This window comes from Lactuca sativa, chromosome 9 (assembly GCF_002870075.4).
Source record: "Lactuca sativa cultivar Salinas chromosome 9, Lsat_Salinas_v11, whole genome shotgun sequence".
Lineage (NCBI taxonomy): Eukaryota > Viridiplantae > Streptophyta > Magnoliopsida > Asterales > Asteraceae > Lactuca > Lactuca sativa.
Genome location: NC_056631.2, coordinates 42,366,237 through 42,387,445, shown reverse-complemented (window position 1 = coordinate 42,387,445; position 21,209 = coordinate 42,366,237). Strand labels below are relative to the sequence as shown.

The 21,209-nt window shown below is 38.8% G+C and overlaps 1 protein-coding gene across 1 annotated transcript; it reads left to right on the top strand.

The window, feature by feature from the left end:
• Positions 1-4,765: 4,765 nt before the first annotated feature.
• LOC111898270 (zinc finger protein KNUCKLES) lies at positions 4,766-5,146 on the top strand. The gene has a single exon (XM_023894195.1). It carries the CDS (start codon positions 4,766-4,768, stop codon positions 5,144-5,146), a length of 381 nt encoding a protein of 126 aa, XP_023749963.1.
• Positions 5,147-21,209: the final 16,063 nt, after the last annotated feature.

The window sequence follows — 21,209 nt, the reverse complement described above, 5'->3', positions numbered from 1 at the left end:
ATGGAAAACCCTAGGCTATCAGGCATCATACGATCAGGCAATTCTATCATGTAATTCCTGAAGATCCCTAACCTAGTACTAGCATGTTGCTCTAACATATCACATAATCAAATAACTACATGGTAGTTTGGGGTCTACTTACTGGCTCTGACTGATCGTACACTCTGCATCCTCCTTTACTTATTTTGAAAACCATTTAAAATCATTTTGAAAATCTTTCCTTGATTTGAGACTAGATTCACACGAGTGTTCCTCCAAGTCACTCAAACTAAGGCTTTGATACCAACTTGTAACACCCATAAAAATTCAAACCAATTTAAAACTTTTTAAAACATTTCAAAACCATTAATCATTACAAGTTTCTTTTTAAAATAGTTCTATATCAGAGTATCTCAGAAACAAAGTCATAAAATGTGAGGATCTGTATGATCACACATTTTCCTTCCCGCGATCATCTGATGTACCTGAAACTAAAACTAAAGCTGTAAGCCCGAAGCTTAGTGAGTTCCCGCAAAATACTCATACACACAACAATATATATATATATATATATATATATATATATATATATATATATATATAATCATAATCATGAACAACATACTATGGGTCCAGTCAACCATCAGGTTGGAATACCGAGGCCCTCAACCATCTGGTTGGAATACCAACATACTATGGGTCCAATCATATTTGGGATGGAATACCCCATGCACACAACCAACAGGTTGGAATGCCCATATACTACAAGTCCAATCATCCTTCGGATGGAATAGTCACGGCCCATAACCATCGGGTTGGAATGCCCAGGTCTATTGGCTTTTGCATAAAGCAGATAAGCCTCAACCACAAATCAAACATGTGCACATATAACAGATAACCACATAATATTCCATAGATAACAAACCAATCTAATAGATCATAATTGCATATAACACCATATCTACTAGGATACTGATCTAACGGATCTTAACAACATATAGCATCCTATCAACAAGGATACTGATCTAACAAATCATACAATACTCAAGCATATAGCATATCAGGATAACAAACCAAAATGACCGACCTTGGTGCCTTAGACCCTTGAGTATAGTGAGGAAAACTCACCTCACATCTGTCGAACTGAAGTGATAAGCTCAAACTCTCAAATCACCGCTACGTACTCCACCACCTATATTTACCTTAGGGCCATATTCATCAATTTCTAATTTACCAAAATACCCCAAAATTCAACTAGTCAACCCTTGGTCAAAGTCCAAGTCAATGGTCAAGGTCAACTAGTCAACCATCAGGGTGGATGACCGAGTACGCAGGGTGTACCCTCGTAGATCCCAAAAGTCAATTAAGTACTTAATTGTTAAAGCACTTAAGCCTAAATTATAGATGCAAGGTCCTAATGCTCCCTAGAATCATAAAGTCTCCAACTTTATGACTTTACATGTCCATAAGTTCTTAATACAAGGTCTTAATCCATTAATACCCCTTTTTCCAAATGCATGAAACATTTCTAGCCATTGGAACCTCATTTTTATGACTAAGGACCCTTCCAAGTGTCTAGAACGACAACCCAAAGCGTCCAAAACCAAGCATGCACAACAATGCGACTATTAAGGACAAAAGAACATCATAAAGCTATCAATATAAGATCTAAGCAAACCAAGCATAAAGGTAGCAACTTTTACCTTCTTGAGCTTCCCAAGAAAATGATGATCCAAGATCCATAAATTTTCTTTCCTTCCTAGGCTCATCGATGCACTTCCTTCTCCTTTAAGCACACAAATAACACACTTTAAGCTCAAAACACTCTCGTATGGGGTTAGGGTTTGCTAAGAACGACTCAAGGATGTGGAGGCTGAAAGAGTGAAGCTAAATGATCCATAAAGGTGCTTAAATACTCTTCAAACCCTAAAAATTAGGGTATCATCGGACATTAGTATGCCCAACGCACATATGTGTACGCCCAGCGTACTAGGGTGAGCCCTAGTACGCTTAGCGTACCCACGTGTACGCCCATCGTACTACTCCTACTCCCAAAATTACAATTTTGCCAATAGGGCTTCTTTGGGCTACATCTTTATACTCCATGGACCCAAAATGACATATTTAAAGACCAATGGAAGGATTTGAAAATACCTGAAAGTCCGGGATGTTACAATTTTTTTTGGTTTTAACTGTAGGTCACCAGAAGCTGTTGAGAATCGAAGAGGCAAGTCTTGTACTATAAACATGATGATGTGCTCAACTCTTTTTCTAAAAATGTGATCTTTTTTTTATTACAATCGAGGTTATGTATTTTTTGATATTGAATGGTTGTGGGAGAAGAGTAATAGTATTTTGTTGATATGGCATTTAATTTTAAAAATGAAGATTGGTTTATGTTTTCTTATTGATTTTTTATACATTAACTATAAACAATGTTGTAAGTTGTTTTTTAAGCTTATTGGTTTCGAGATTAACATTTAATAGTATGTGTTTTTGTATTTTTTTAGTTTTCATCTACTAAAAAATATGAACAATAATATCGTACTTTAAAAAAAATGAATTTGTATGTTTCATGTTGCTCATGGCATGCCGTTAGAAAATCGAAATGATCTATGGTCCATAAATGTTAGCCATGGATCCTACAAGTGATTAGTTATGTATGTAAAGTTGCAATAGAACAAAAAGGTAAAATTGTCATTTTTATCATTTAGGATAGCCGGTCAGAGAAATAATAAAACAATATAAACTCAGTCAGATGTAGACTCAGCCAGAATTTCTAACCCAGTCAGCTTCTAACCATGTCAGCAACTCGCAACTCTTTTCGTTAACCTCCTCTCCGTCCCAATTTTAATACCAAAAAAAAAGCGGAACACAACTCATAACTCTTTTCGTTAGCCTCCTCTCCGTCCCAAAATCTTTTGAGTTTCCCTCTATCTTTAAACTATAAGATTGAGAAATCCCTTCCCTGATCCCACTTTCCAAATCACAACTTGAAATCGACCATGTCGGAACCTTTGTCGCTGCCAGAATCGACCACCGCAAACGACTTCATCCTACTCCCGCTACCCTTTTCCACCAGCTCGCCTGATCCTGATTTCATTAATCTCCCTCTACCCGATTTGAACTTCATCACTCATGTTCTAGTTTTCTATGAATATGACCGAATAGATGTAGTTGATCATATGGTTTGTACTTTTTACCACGTTATGTATTCATATCCTATCTTAGGAACTTGGACCTAGGTTCATTTGAAACTATACATTGAAGTTCAAATAATTTTTATGAATGCGTTTATAACTTTCATTCAATATAAACTATAGTGTTTAAGTTCAAATATTTTTATAAATATGTTATAATTTTCGTTTGATATATTCAAATGATTGCTCATATACATAGAACAAACTATCTCATAATGGTAAGATTTCGATCGTAATATGATCATATAATTACAGGATCTTTATTGAGCAAAAAACAATCAAAGGTAACAACTTATTTTTTTACCTTATATAATTTGAAATCCATAAAATAGCAATGATGTTAAAAAAACAACCCTTTTATAGAACATAGAATTTTATGTATTTTTGATCATCTATAAAAGATGGAGGGATGCATTAATTGATAGATATATAGTAATAAATGGATGGACACATGGATGAATAGTGATAAATGGATTGATGGATGGATAATGGAGGGCATAAGACTAGATGGATAAATAGTGATAAATGGATTGATGGATGGATAATGGATGGCATAAGACTAATGTTGATGAGCTCAAGCTAACTTGTTAATTTGGACAATGTTGACTTGGGATGACGGGTTAGCTTAAGGCCTAAACTTTTTGTAAAAGTCTGTGTTAGTGTTTCGTAACTTATGAAAACCGCAATTTTCATTATCCTTATCCAATTTTTGGACGGCAGGAGTATAAATACTTATAAATAATACACCTTAGACTTTTAAGATGTTGAAATAATCCTTACACAACTATGGTACATTGCTTCCTTTTAATTTTTGCCTATAAACCCAAAGTGCCTTTTATGGATTACCTTATACCAAAATCGTATTAGTTAATGCATATCACTGAATTATCAATTTAAGACAATGAACATTACAAGATATCCACCAATATATAAAAGTACCTATTTGATTATCAAAGTGACCATATTTTCCTCCACAGTTCTAGCAGTTATAACTTGTAGTGTTAGGAGTCTAAAATTATTATAAATTCGTTGTTTTCCATTAAACTAAACATATTCGAGTTTTGATTACACTCTAATAAATAATTAGATATTAAATCTTCCAAGAACAAATATTATTCTTAGGCCATTGTGGTTCGTAAAATATAGTGACATTAACTTGATGATCAAATTATGTTCAATAACGCATAATTTATGTTTGGCAAGAATGACCATGTAAAATAAATATGATTTGATGTTTCATAAATACTTTTTTTTAAGATAATATAAGAAATTCAAAGGAAGGTAAAATGTATTATTAATATAATTAAGCAGTGATGTTCTGAAGAAGTGATCAAGGGTAGTGGAAAGGGGTGTGGTGCTGTCACTTTGCTAACAGAACCAATCATCTTTCAGAAAAGCTTGTGTAGATAAAGACAAATTTAAAGAGCTTCAAGATCAACCCATCATCACCATATACACCCATTCACCATGTATATATATTTACATGTAATGTAAATCGCTCGATCATTCCAAACCGCATTCTCTCTCCCTCTTTCTTTCTCTCACACGCTCTTTCTCTGTGTCGATCTGTTTCAAAAGATTAATCAATGGCGGAGCAAGGGCTTTATGACTTCTTAAAGCTGCATTCTCCGGCGGCTCAGCCTCATCCTCAACTTGATGCTAAGCAACCGAATCAATCTTCCAGACTCTTCCGTTGCCTCTACTGCCCTCGCCAGTTCTACACTTCTCAGGCATTGGGAGGACACCAGAACGCCCACAAGCGTGAGAGAGCCGCTGCCAGCCGTTCTTACATGGGCACCGCCGACAACCACCTTCCAAGCACAGTATCCACTTCCACCGCGGCCTATACCAGCTGGTTCGACCACCCACTTCAAGCCGACGCCACCACCTCTCTGGTCTTCCATCATGTCGCTCCTCCACCCACAGACAACACCACCGACGTCCTGGATCTGACTCTCCGGTTGTAAACGTACGCGTAGCATCACTTTATTATTAACACATTCTAATCTTCTTCAAGTCTGTCTTACATATATGCGGCTAATTAAACTAGATAGTGTAGTTGTTCAGGGAATCAAATGTAGTTGGCTACAAGAATGAGTTGATATATATATGTTTAATTCCTTCTTTTTAAGTTCAGGCATATTTATTTGCACTCACTAAACTTCTTTGAATTCGTCTGTGTTCATCCATGGAGTAGCTAGGTAGTTATTTCACTTGTTTACCTTGCTCATATAATTACCAGATACATCCTTCTCCACTTGAACAATCAATGATCTAATATTGTTTCATTTCCTCTTTTGACAATATAAGTATATCCTTTTAATGGAAACGCTTGATTCTTACCGAGTTTTACATTCTAGCTTTTAATCATGAACATCCACATTAAGATAAAAGATGTATCTCAAAAATTAAATTCATTTTTCTATATCTAATTTATCATTAATTTCCCTTAAATTGACTGTTACGTATCGGATAAAAATAATCATTTCCAGAGTTATTCTTACAACCATTTTTTTTGTTTCCTTTATATTTTCTGTTATAATAAAAAAAAAAAAAAAAAAAAAAAGGGTAACTATATATCTTGTTCCAAGCTAGCCAATAAAAGGGAAGAACCGGGAGTTAAGGCCGACAAACAAAAATGTTTATACATACAGCTGCATGGTACATGACATACATGATACATGATCGATCGATGCATGCGTAACCTTTTCTGTTAAGAGCTTCGTTCCACTTATCACATATATGTACGTACGATCTCTCTCTTCTATATATATGACAAAACAAGGGGAATATAAAATAATCCAAATTTGATCCTTTTAGTATGCATGTATATCACGCACATCGTTATACCCTTTCTCAATTTTATTCATCATTTATATGAATTTGTATAAACCAAGTCAAGCATTAGACAGTAAAATTAATTTAAAGACATGCATGAGAAATGATCATTTTGTCCATGTCTTCTCCATTTTATTTATCTCGTTGTGTCAACAAATCCTAATTTAAAACATCATTCAGTTAAATTATCAAAACAATATCTAGAATAAAGCAAACCATAATCAAGATTAAAACAAATTGAGCAAAATGAAGGTCAATCAAAATTCACTATGTTATGATTTTTTTATGACACTTTGCAATCTCCATTTTTTTAATAAAGTTGGCAGGTAAGTGATGAGAATTAATGGAAGGCATATAGGTATACTCCATGTTTCTGAAGTAGTAATCATTTAAGTTGGAGAGCTTGAAATAGAAATTTGAGTTGAAAAGGTTTGACGTTTATTGATAGATTCACAATCCTAGCTGCTTAGCTCCATATCCAACTCCTCAATGACCATTGTATTTTAATAAAAATATTTGTTTTCGGAAAAAGATTTCTGATTTAGCTTTTGCTTTAGTTTAATTCTAATTTTGGTTTTATGATATGTTTATACGTTTGAAGTCTCAGGCGTTATCGATTAGAGTTTAGGCCCGAGCTCTTTAGAATTTAGATGAGGTCTCTTATGTATCCTTATTTATATAGGGTTTAACCTTATTATTTATCAATGTAGCATTTTATTATATAACATGGTATATGAGCTCTAGGTTAAAATCCTACTGCTGACCACAATCCGCTACCGCCGCCCTCCACCTCCGACGACATTCTCTCATAATCTAGGTTAAAATCCTACTGCTGACCACAATCATGCAATTATCAACACAATTCTAACATGGAATCCTAATTTGTTTTTACCAAAATTTTCTCAATTAATTCCTAAGTAATATTTTTGGTATGCAACATTTTTTTTTTTAAATTAGACCTAAATTAAGATTCTAAATTTTCTAATATGTGACCAACCCCCTACCCCACACTTATTTTATGCAACGCCCTCATTGCATATTATGCAAAAAATAAAAATGCAAATATAGAGAGAATTGGAACAAACTCCCCTGGGTTAGTAGTCGATAGGTTGATAACTCTTCTTTTCAGCTCTATCTTCATTTGACTTTAGCCATGGGAACAGCTCATCCATGTCTTGGGTGTCATGCGTCTCGTGTGGATGACAGCTCAAAAATATCACGGAACAAGCTTCTTATGTAACGACTGAAAAATTCAACCAATTTTAAATTTTTCAAAAACAGTTCGATTCCATTAAATCTTTACAAAAAGGTTTTCAATATAAAACATTTAACGTATTCCCAGAATCACATTACTACAAAATCATGAGGAGCGGTACGATCACGCCTTCGCCTTGCCACGGTCTTCTGAAGAACCTGAAAAACATAAAACCACCACTGTAAGCCCGAAAGCTTAGTGAGATATCCCCAAAATACCAACCACACACACCATACACGGATAACATGCCACAACATATCTGATCACAGAACAGCCATGCACTTCGAGTCTACTGTGTGACTGGTCTGCCGCACTGGCCTACAGTCCACCTGGTCCACCCTCTGAGTCTAACCACATACATCGAGTCTGCAGTGTGTTTGGTACGCCCGTACCGGGCCTTTAATCCACCTGGTCCACTCTCTGAGTCTATAGTATGACTGGTCCACCCACACCGGGCCTTCAGTCTGCCTGGTCTACTCTCTGAGCCTCGGCACGTCTGGTCCGCCCTCTTGGGGCCTACAGCCTATCCGGACCGCTCGCTGGGCCTTCGAAACAACCGGTCCGCCCTGGGTATCTTGGCCTACAACACAAAGCAGGACCCGCCTCAACCCAACTCCAGTCCAAACAACCATGTGCACATATACATACAATCGTATAGAAATCCACAGTCAACAAGCAGAGCAAACAGATCACATAACATATCATCATCCTAACCAGGATACCGACCTAACAGGTCACTAGCATAACATCTCCCTATCTCTCAGGATACCGATCTCAATCAGGTCTCTAACATATACCATCCTAGCTCTCAGGATGCAAACATATCACAGCAACAACATAACAACAACTACCCGGATCTCAATCTGATAAGGGCCAGCCTTGGTGCCTTAGACCCTGTGGATATAATGAGGATAACTCACCTCGAAACTGCCAGCTGAAAGGATAAGATCCCGCTGCTCCAAGCTCCGACACGAACTCCTCCACTGAACACCAACACACTCAACTCAATAAATAACCTTAATTACCAAAATACCTCTGAAAGACAACTGGTCAACCTTTGTACAAGGTCAAAGTCAACCCCTAACTGACTCTACTCGCCGAGTCAACCCGATGACTCGCCGAATCCCCATACTCAGAACTTCCCTCAATCTGCGACCTAACTCGCCGAGTCCAACAACTCTGAGTCCACTCGCCTACAACTCACCGAGTCATCCCTTGACTCGCCAATTCTCGACTCAACCAGAAAATATTGGGACTCTTCGACAAGACTCGTCGAGTCCAAGAACAGACTCGCCGAGTCTAAGGCTATCTTAAACCTACTCCCCGAGTTGTTCATACAACTCGCCGAGTTCCAGGCCTACTTCATCCAACTCGCCGAGTTGTTCTTCCAACTCGTCGAGTTCCAGCTCATCTTCAAGCAACTCGTCGAGTCCACCCATGTGACTCGCCGAGTACCACCGGTCTGAATCCATACAGAAGCATTCCAGGCCATGCAATTGATCCAAAACATAGATCTAGCCACCTACAACCCATCCATCACGCAAAGTGGCAAACTTTACGTGAATCCAAAGAGATCTATGCATTTTGCACATTAGGGCTAAGGTTTGGGACATGATAGTTTCACCCAACACTCAACACAGGGACTTTATGCACATTAGGACCATCACCACTCCAGATCTGAGGTAGCAACCTCAGATCTAACTTCCAAACTCCAAAACATACCAAGATAAGCTCCCCACAAACCCCAAAATGATGAATCCATAATAGTAACAGCCCAAGGACGAGATATTACCTGAAAAGAATGCCCCAACTACAATGGAACCCGAATCCAAGCAAAGCCCCTTGCTCCAAGCCTCTTCTTCTTCAAGATTTCCTTAACAATTGCTTCTCCAAGCTCTCAAATGCAACTTGATCCACTCACATACGAAGGTTAGGGTTTCTGGACTTGAGGATGAGTAAAGAGGCTGGGGGAATGGATGTTATGTTCTTTATATAGGGCTCAACCCCGAGAATTAGGGTTTTCTCCACTCAACGCCTACTCGCCGAGTCCATCTTACTGACTCGCCGAGTCGGCTACTTAACACGCGACCAAGTCGCGACTCTACTCGCCGAGTCCATCCATGGACTCGCCGAGTCGCTCTTTCCCAATTTACTCTTTTAGCCCTTCAACTCTACTCTTGATATTTCGGGATGTTACAATTCTCCCCCACTTAAAGTAGGCTTCGTCCTCGAAGCCTACGGCAGCACAACTCTTAGAAATACTCCTGTCATGCACCACCTGGCATTAATCCAACCAGGTTTCTCAAAACACAACCATAGAACCAGAAACTCGTTTTCTCCTTTCTTACGGTGTCCTGACCACCGTCTCGAGCCGGGCACCGGCTGTACCCTCTGATAATTACACTCAACAACCGAGAATTACCCATGATGCTATTGGATTAGTGTCTAAGTCCATAACTATTTTGGTATGTACTTGACCCGATTATGAGCATGGTCCTTTTGGGTTGCCTTCACCATAGCAATATGTAGGATGAATTAAGGAGAGAAAGGTTTAAATATGATTTATTAATATATTATGAGAATAATATATTAAAGGAGAAATCATATTGTTTAATTAATATTAGTCAATAATTAATTATGAATTAATTTTGTGGCTAAAAGAGATTAATTAAATTTAGGGGACTGGACTGCAATTTTTGGATAATTGAGTTATTGGGCTAAGGAATGCTAAAGGAATAAGGGGTGAACGAAATTAAGATGGAAGCCCATCATATTTTCGTCCATGGCCTTATCTAGAAGGTTTCATGGGCTGCTTAGAGTTTAAGCTGTCCATTAGGGTTTTGACTGAAACCCTAGCAGCCCACACAAGTATATAAAGGACCCCTTAGGCTCCCAAAAGGTGGACAACTGATTCTCTAGGGTTTCTAGTCGTTTTTTTTGGGCAGCCTCCTTTCTTCTCTTCTTCATCCAAGTTGTATATGGTGTTTGTCACTCCATTAGAGGTGCAGCACTTGAGGCACTAAGCTTTCTAAGGCCAATCCAAGCAAGGAATTGATGGTTATTGCTATATAACAATCAAAGGTAATTCCCTAAACCCTAATTCAGTTTATAATATGTTAGATCTAAGTTTATTAGTCTTGGATTCAAAGCATCTACAATAGAGAAACCTAGATCCAAGCATTAGGGTTTGTATGAGCACATAGGACTGTTCTTATGCCTAAAACCCATCAGTGGTATCAGAGCCTTGATTGGTTTCAGTTGTATTTGATGCTTATCTGTTTTATTTACTGAAAAACGAATTTTTTGGCCTCTGCCCGACCTGACTCGGCGAGTCCAGTCCCTGACTCGGCAAGTCCAGGGGTCAGACAGAGGGATTTTCGGGTTTTGGCTGCTGTTTTGACTTGGATTTGATGCTTAATTCGTTTTTTGAAGTTAAAATCCGATTTTTATCTTAAATTAATTATTATCCTTGCCAAACCAATAGATAATTTGAAATCTTTTAAATATTGGTTGTTTATATGATAAATATGGATTATTTCAAATTATTTGGTAATTATCTAGTGACTAAGATAAGATTAGGTCAAATATAGATAATTATGAAATTAATTGTTTAATTTGAATTATTTGTTATTTGATCCCTAATGTTTTGAAATGTTTCAAAACTTGCCCTCAAGTTTTGGAATTTAAAATTTGACTAAAAGTTTAATTTTGAAATGTTAAATTCTAAAACCCTAGTAATTTGAAAAGTTCAAATCACACCCTTATGGTTTTGTTAATTAATTAAAGTGCATAATTAAAGGTGATTTAATAAACCCATAAAGTTTTTGGTTTACATTTAATTAAATTAAAAGTATAATTTACTAAGTTAAACCACCTAGTATTTTAAAAGTGTAAAATACACCCTATACTATATATAACATTAAAAGTCTAATATTATATATATATATATATATATATATATATATATATATATATATATATATATATATATATATGAGTAAACAGTCAGTCTTACCGTTAGTAGGCCTCATTCACGAAGCTGGTCTATAAGGGGTGTTTAAGGAAATTGCCTATAAAATGGCGATTGAATGGGTATCCACTCTTACCCACCGCACTCTTGACTAGTGGAGGGTCGTTAGCCGAACGGGTAGGATAGGACAGAAACCTTCCTTTATAAGTATAATGAAGTACAAAGTAACTAAATGCTTTTTCAAATTCCCAAATCATAGTTACTTTAGGAAAAAATGTGAAATTGTATGCTAATCCATAGAATTACACTCCGTACCTCTGTCAGACGTTAGTGGAGCGTGTGTGGTTAACCGGCACACTAATTTGGGGATGACATTGGTAGCGAAGGGTGACTCGATGTTTGTCATAGATCAATGGAGCGTGTGTGGCTAACCGACACATTGATTAGGTGAAAGTAGCATTGGGAGCACCACGTGATTCGTATGGTTATTCACACCTTATTTGTGATCCTCGGCATCCCAGTCACAAATAGTAGGGGATAATCGAGATTAAACATGCCATTGAAAAGTTCAATGAATCTCAAAAGATCTAGGAGTTTCAATTCATTTAAAACTTAATATTCCTTTTCGTTTTTCATGGTGGAAATTGGTAAATCGTCATTTACCTACCTTCAAATATTTTGCAACTAGATTACGGCATCCTTTTTCTAGGTTGTAGAATATTGTGTTGGATCCTAGCTTGATGTTTCATTTGGGTGTTACATCAAGAATTCTAATCAACATAACTTGAATTTTCTCCCGTTTTGTAGATGTCTGAATCTTACAATGGTCTTCCTAAATCCTTTGGAACAAGCTTTCCAAATGAAGATGACGTTCCGAGATACGATCAAGGAAATGAGAGTCATGCTTCACTTCCTCCACCTCCTCCAATCGTTCTCCCCGACCCACAAGTTCAAAGGCTTGAAAAGTTCAAGCTCACTCAAGCCCTTTTGGCAAGTAAACACGAAGATGGGAAACTTGTGTGTGCACACGTCTTAGAGATGAAGTCACACATTGATATGTTAAGCATGTTGGGTGTCGAGATTTCAAGCGAGTTGGCTGCTGACTGGGTTCTTCAGTCACTTCTTGAATCATATAGTGAGTTCGTTAGAAAGTACTATATGATGGATCACGACGTGACCCTCATTAATCTCACCTATTTGCTTATAGCTGTTGAATCAACAATGATTTGGTGTGCTAGTCAAGCAAACTTGTCTGGTGAATCAAACTCCCAAACTTCAATGGACACTGACAACATTGGAAGTGCAGAAAGAACTAAGTCTGTGATTGTCCGATGTGCTATGCCAAAGGAGTCCATTTGCTTTTATTGCCAAGAGAAGGGGCATTGGAGACGAAGCTGCCCTAACTACCTGAGAGATCTAAGAGATGGGAGAGTCAAGACGTATGGCTCTGCTTCAGGTAAAATCCATTATCTAACTCTTTTGAGTTCCTATTCTAGATTCTTAATACATGATGTGATAAGATTACATTTTGATGTTTTGTAGGATCGAAGAAAAGAGAGGAAGCTTGAGGGAAGAAGTGAGCTGAATCTAATCATGAAGAAATGGATTTCGATCGCATTACTTGAAGAATGGATTCTTGAGCTACTACTTGGAGTTAGAATAGATTGTTAAGAAATATGTAATAACATAGTTTTTCAATTGAATTGCATTGTAAGGACAACAAAAAAAATTCCGCAATAAAATGAATTTTGATTTTATCTTATTTATTTATCCTTGCGATGGAATGTATGAAAAAATTGATGTTTGAATGTTTCTATTATTAGCAACAGTGGATTTGATTCTTAATTATGTTATTTGTGGACATATCAAAAGTTTACCAAATAGGGAGAGTTTCTCATCACCCAAGTTTCAATTGGACAGAAACTTGGAATCATGCAACGTGTATTGTCTGATGAATGAAAAACTTTCACATTTGGGAAATTTAGACTAATTCTTTGACAAAGTGTCAATTGAAGGACTAGGAGATCGAGTACACTAGGTCGTACGTTGATCAAGTCTACCACAAGAGTGACAAAGATATTCGTCATGATTTACTAAAGTTTAGTAAATATGGTTATACTTATAAGATTGAGTATAATTCTGAGTTAACTGAAATAGTTTCAATCAATATCAGAACGAATAAGAAGAATCAAGAAGGCAGAAAGATAAAAGTTTCTCCATTCTAAGAAGAAGGGAGAGTACCTTTTATTGTGTTTTATGATGAAGTCTTAATGATTAAGAACCATATCTCAATTGATCCTCTAAGTGAGTCTTAGTGCATTTGCATGTCTAAGAAGAGGAATCGAGAATTGTAGAAATGGTTAAATCAAAGAGTCAATCATACTTCGTTCCAATATCAAGTCTTAGAGTCATACTCCAAGATTGTGACATTGAGTGACAAGTCTTAAGTAGGTTTATAACACTCATCAAATGTGGAATTTGGAAAAGTTTTCTTATTCTTGCACATTAGAAATTGGTAAGTTGTGATGTCTTGGATAAGACAAAGACCAACTAGGACCAATTTGTGAAGTGTTTTGTCTTGATAAGAACTACACTAACTCTTGAATATTTGCTTTGTCAAGAGATGTTTCTCGACAAGAGAATCTTATATGTCAAGGAGTCAGTGGGAGTCTTAATGGTCTTGAAAGGTTTCAAGAACAAATCAAGAATATACCTTATCGATCATCACTAGCACACGACTTTAGGTTTGCAATCTATCGTGCTGACATTATTTTGTTTTTGTGCCATTCCAATTGAGTTAATTGCGTATGTGAGTTCTACGATTTCTCATTTGAATGCATACTAGAGCCTTAGTCGATGGAAAGTACATTGATATGTAAGGACAAGTTACTAAACTACTTGGAAGACATGGTGGGCACTCGTGTTACCATAAGGCAAGAAATCAAGATTAAGAAAGTTCAGTCCATATGAGTTTGGATTTGTCGCAAACCTTGGTTTTGGCAAATTCACATGGATAGGAACTCATACACCATAAAATCTAAGTGTCATAAGATTCCCTCCTTCATGAAAATGACTGTGAGGAAATGCTTTCACTAAAAGAGATTTTAAGAAGATAGCGATTGTGAAAATTGTATTCTCAAAATTCGATTATGGTTACGGCATCCCTTTCCATAGTTCGAATTATGAGATTTGGCAATTAGTTTCAACATTTGGAACTTAGTAACATAAGTTCTGAATTGTTTAAACACACATATGAGCTATCTAAGACAAAGGTGTATAAGGTTAAGAAGCCTAGATAAAGGCTTATCGAAGCATCTGGTATTAGAAATATGAATTTCAGAAATTCAATAGGCATTGTTTTCTGAAAGTTCATTTGTTTTCTGAATACATGTCAAAGCTAGTGGGAGCATAAGTGTTATGCTTATATGATAATAATCATCATGATAGTGGGAGCATAAGTGTTATGCTTGTATGATTATTATGGCGAGTATTGCAAGTTAGAAATATTAATTATAGAAAAACAAAGATTCAATTTGCAAAGTTGCATGGGTTGAAAAGTTGTTTTAATATAATTAAGGGAGAGAATATTATACTTCGTTTCAAAATCTAAAGCTTAGATTGAGAAATTTTAATATTTTCAGTCAAAGGATACATTGTGTGTTCTTAAAATTCGATTATGATTACGGCATCCCTCTTCATAGTTCGAATTGTGAGAACATGACACATAAAATATTATGGCAAAAGATTGGTAAAGTATCATATCTTTATGTAAGACATTATGCATCGTGTCCCATACGCTTCGAGTATAGGATCGATTGCAAATGTTATAATATTTTACCATTCTAAAATTTTCTAAATGTCTAGCGCATTAAGAGGGAAAAAGGACTAGAATTGTTTTTGACTAAAATAATTAAACAACTATCAAAGGATGATCCAAAGTTCGCTGAGGATTGGTCGCTTGTGAGTAGTTGGAAGTATGGTATTGGATGGACCATATCGACATTATTATGAATAGATAAGATTCTATTAAGAATGAGTTGTCATATGCAAATGTGGAAATGTTTCCACATTGGGAGTTGGATATTGAGATTCTATGCCTAGATTAGAAACTTTTATGCAGGTAGGATGTTCAAATGAATGTACTTTGAATGTGAGACTTCACGTCTATGGAATTGTCTTGTAACAATGTCCAATAGAGTACTTCAAAATTTCATTAGCCAAGTCTTGGTGACTTTTGTGCTATGACTTTATGAAAGGATCGTTACATAAGATGTTAGAATCTAGCATATTCTAATAGTAGCAAAGAACCTTATGTTCTTACACTAATGATAAGGATTGGGATTTTTGAAACGAGCATCATTGAAAAGGTTTTTCAATTGATCTATTTCACAAAGTAAGGACCATAGGAAACATAGTGTGCATGCTTTATGCATGGGACAGCTATTGTTGTAATTTAAGTAATAAGTTGATTTTCTGAAACAGTAAACGATAATAATGAGTAATCAATATGGTGGTTAAATAGAAGTGTTTTATTTACTCTCACAAGTTTGAGGCCATATAGGATTAAGTATTATTGTTATGTTTCAATTTGCATGTTTTGACTTCCATAATAACTAGGTTATTCAAACATCCACAGTCGGTCATACGTTGGGAGTAGGTATGAATAAAGATTGTCATGAATCTGTCTGTAGATTGTCTGAAGTGTTTAGACATAGCACAAGTTTGCTGCAGAGTTCATGAGTGCTTTGATAAGATTAGAGTATTGGATTAAACCCACGCTCACTTGGATCACTTCATAGATTTATCACGAGTGATTAGTGAGACGATAATATTGTATATTCTTGAAACCGAGACATGTGAGTTGTTATTTGTTGGTCGGTTGCACATTGATAATAAGTAAACGCACCAGTAACTTGGTGTTATAAAACTTATTGTTGTGTATGATTCGATCAGTAAATGCAAGCAAGCATATGAGTCAAAGTTTATCCATTCCTTTTACTCAAAGTGAGATAAAAGCGATATCTGTGGGCCTCTCGATGATTTAGTGATGACACCTAAGCACTTGGCCAAGCCGGGACTAAGTTGATGTGTTCAATTGTAGTCTGTTGTCAGTCGTCATAAATCGGAAGTCGGGAAACAGTATAGAGAGAATGATTGAAATTCATGTCTTTTGTCTATACGATATCTTGAGAATGGAGGAATATATAATCCCTTATCTAGAGGACACGCTATCTGATAAGATCAGAGTTGACAGCGGCTTTTGAAAGCTACGATTGCTGATCAGGTTCTGAAGTCATACGGAAAATAGTTATTAGACTTATCCAAGTGGGAGACTGTTGGATTAGTGTCAAAGTCCATAACTATTTTGGTATGTACTTGACCCGATTATGAGCATGGTCCTTTTGGGTTGCCTTCACCATAGCAATATGTAGGATGAATTAAGGAGAGAAAGGTTTAAATATGATTTATTAATATATTATGAGAATAATATATTAAAGGAGAAATCATATTGTTTAATTAATATTAGTCAATAATTAATTATGAATTAATTTTGTGGCTAAAAGAGATTAATTAAATTTAGGGGATTGGACTGCAATTATTGGATAATTGAGTTATTGGGCTAAGGAATGCTAAAGGAATAAGGGGTGAACGAAATTATGATGGAAGCCCATCATATTTTTGTCCATGGCCTTATCCAGAAGGTTCCATGGGTTGCTTAGAGTTTAAGCTGTCCATTAGGGTTTTGACTGAAACCCTAGCAGCCCACACAAGTATATAAAGGACCCCTTAGGCTCCCAAAAGGTGGACAACTGATTCTCTAGGGTTTCTAGTCGTTTTTTTTGGCAACCTCCTTTCTTCTCTTCTTCATCCAAGTTGTATATGGTGTTTGTCACTCCATTAGAGGTGCAGCACTTGAGGCACTAAGCTTTCTAAGGCCAATCCAAGCAAGGAATTGATTGTTATTGCTATATAACAATCAAAGGTAATTCCCTAAACCCTAATTCAATTTATAATATGTTAGATCTAAGTTTATTAGTCTTGGATTCAAAGCATGTACAATAGAGAAACCTAGATCCAAGCATTAGGGTTTGTATGAGCACATAGGACTGTTCTTATGCCTAAAACCCATCAGATGCATCACTGCTCCAAATCTCAACAATCACTCGACCCATATGGGCTAGAAAACCATGAAACATCGGATCCCCGATCCGGATCCCACTCTATCCATTCCATGATGACGGAAAGACCCATTCTTCAATCTTAGAGCAACTCCCACGAGTTCTCCTGTTGCAATCACATACACATGCTGAACTAGCTCTAGCACCCTCAGGTTGGGAAAACCCGATACACTGATGATATCCTCAAACATCCCCCAGGATGAGCCACTAATACATACCCAATACCCTGATAAGAATCACACCGAGAGCCCAAGACTCTCTCCCTGCATCCCTTCCGAGCCTCTTGGCTCTACACCTGCGGAATTCCCTCCGCGACCTCAGCAGACATCCCAAACCGGATGAGCTTCTATTCCAATGCCGCAAACACGCTGCTCAATAACCATACTCAAATTACTCTAATCATAACTCTGCTCTGCCGCTTTCACTTCCGTGAACTTGCACTCCCTCTCGGAGTTACACACCTCTCTCTTTTCCTTTACCAAGGAATCCACTTGGCCACATTGTCACTCCGATAAGTGTCACGGTGCTCGCCCAACGCTACACCACCCTTTTATAGCGTATCCGCTATCCATCCAACACACATACTCTGGCTCTCATCGCAGGGACTCTCAAGACCATGCACTATCTCAACTAATCAAGATCACTACCCGGGGCCAGACCTTCTAATGCAATCACACTGCAACATACACAATCCATATCCTCGAACCGATCCAACAATACCTACAGAGTCTTCAGCACGACTGGACCGCCTCACCAGGCCTTCAGCCAATCTGGACCACTCTCAGAACCTTCAGCCAAATCTGGAACGCTCTCAGTGCCTTCAGTTTGGCTGGACCGTTCTCCGAGCCTTCGGCCTGACTGGTACGCCTACCGGCCTTCAGTCTATCCGGACCGCTCAACTAGCATTCATCATTCCGAGCTATCACTCCCGGAAATCCTCCTATGCGTACTGTTCTAGCCCTTTAAGGGTTCCGAACTCTGTCTCAATCGCACATGCTCGGTCCCGGCCTGCTCCCAGGCCCTCCACAATCAAATGCCCTAGGTCTGTATCCCGCCCCGCATGCCCAACACTTGCTCCTATCAGCCTATACTTTGGGCTGACAGAACACTGTTGAATCCCAACAGCTAAGCACCCTCAAATACTCATCGATCTCCCGGAGAATTCTCCAATTCTCCCCCACTTGTAGCACTAATTAACAACCACCGATCGCCATCACCGACCTCCTAGAACAACTCTACACAAGGAAAACACTTACACGCGGACTGCTTCCCACAAGCATAAACAACCTTAACGAGATCTCACATCAACACCGATTAACCCGCTCGAAAGAAACTCAATATGCATCTAACCACTCCTCAGAAAGCAAATGCTACCCGGCCTTCAAACCAATGCCAGGTTCCCACTAATAACTCTCATGGATGATAACCAACGAAATTCCCAAAACAATAACCCATAACCAAACCACAACCCTCAAAACGACGAATACCGCATCGAAAACCACACAAAGATACCAGCACATAAACAATACACCACAATAATCACAAGATAACAAGATATCAAGAAAGAAACATACCCGCAGCTGCATCCGGCACTGCTCTGACCTCCTCTGTCGCAAGCTGATAAGCACGACCCTGAGCCCTTGGGGGCTCCGCTCCATCCTGACCCCCACCTGTGATCCTCAAAGTGGCCGGTGCTAGAGCCTGCACCGGTCCTGCAACAAGCTGTGGACAGTTGACCCTCAAATGTCCAATCTGATGACAATGATAACAAATCCTCAATTCCCGAACCGGCGCTGACTGTCGACAATCCCTCGCATAGTGCCCCTCCTTTCCGCACTTGCGGCATGCACCACCAGACCTACAAACTCCGGTGTGACCCCTCCCACACTTCCCACAAGTGTGGTTGCTCAGATCCCCCACTCTAACATCAACGGTCTTGGACCGTTTCGGCGCCGGTTGCGACTGCACCGGAGCCTATCTCAGCTCCCGCAACTGCAACTCAATCTCTAACTCACGCCGCCTAGCGGCCTCCTGCAACTCCAACAAGGTCTCGCACCTCTGCACAGACACAAACTGTCTGATGTCTTTCTTGAGCATGCTCAGATATCGAGACATCTGAGCCTGCTCCGAAGCGAACTCTGGGCAAAACATCGCCCTCTTAGTGAACATCCTGGTGATCTCAGTCACCGACTCCGAACCCTGCTTCAGCTCAAGGAACTCCTAAGCCAATCTCTCCCTCTCAACTTGCGGAACATAACGAGTGTTGAACATTTCTCTGAACTGATCCCATGAAACCACAGCCCTCTGCGCATCCGATTATGACCCCGTGGTCAATCTCCACCAATCCTTCGCCCCGAGCCTCAACAGGTTCAGAGCACACCTCACCCGCTGATCAGCAGGGCATGAACACGTGAAGAAACACCCCTCCACGTCTGATAACCATCTCAAAGCGACGATCGGGTCCTGAACTCCATCGAAGGTGGGAGGCTTCGTATTATCGAAGTCCCAATACTGGAAGCCCCGACCAGCTCCTCCCCCTGCTGCCGCTACAGCCGTTGTAGCCGCCGCGGCAGCCGTCTCTGTCAGAGCCGCATAGCGCTCATCAAAATACTCAACCATGGCGGTCTTGATCGACCCAAACAGCTCCGGCAACTCAGCCTGGAACAACTCAGCAATCTCATCACGTAGGATCTCACGAATCCTCGCATCCAACTCGCACGTGCTCATCTGACCGATAACCTCGGGCGGTACCGATCTGCCCGAAACTCTCTCTCCTGCTCCCGATCCTGATCCGGATCCACTCTCATCATGCCTCGGAATCTCCATACTGAAAAACACCACACAAAATCTCAGACTCTTCCCACTATCCTGGGATCCAACTCTCTCAACCCAACCCTAGAGATCATGGTTTCCCTGATACGCGTATGGGTCCTGTGCTTTAAGTAGTACGGGCCCATACTACCTTCCACACCTACCCATATTTGTATGAAGTACTACCACAACACCCTAGAGAAACATGCATAACAACGCTCAACCCTCACCACTAAAGGAACACTGAAAATCTCCCATAAGGAACCCTAGGCTATAGGCATCACAAATCAGGCAACATTATCATGAAATCCTGAAGATCCCTAGCCTATCACTAGCATGCTGTTCTACCAAAGCTCAAAAACAAATAACATGCATGGTATTTTAGGGTTACTTACTGGCTCCGGCTGATCGTACCTCCGCGTCCTCCCTCACTCATTTTGAAAACCATTTTAAATACTCTTTTGAAAACTCTCCTCGATTTGAGACTGGAGTCACACGAATGTTCCTCCAATTCACTCAAACCAAGGCTCTGATACCAACTTGTAACGACCGAAAAATTCAACCAATTTTAAATTTTTCAAAAACAGCTCGATTCCATTAAATCTTTACAAAAAGGTTTTCAATACAAAACATTTAACGTATTCCCAAAATCACATTACTACAAAATCATGAGGAGCGGTACGATCACGCCTTCGCCTTGCCACTGTCTCCTAAAGAACCTGAAAAACATAAAACCACCACTGTAAGCCCGAAAGCTTAGTGAGATATCCCCAAAATACCAACAACACACACCATACACGCATAACATGCCACAACATATCTGATCACAGAACAGCCATGCACTTCGGGTCCACTGTGTGACTGGTCCGCCGCACCGGCCTACAGTCCACCTGGTTCACCCTCTGAGTCTAACCACATACATCGAGTTTGCAGTGTGTTTGGTCCGCCCGCACCGGACCTTCAATCCACCTGGTCCA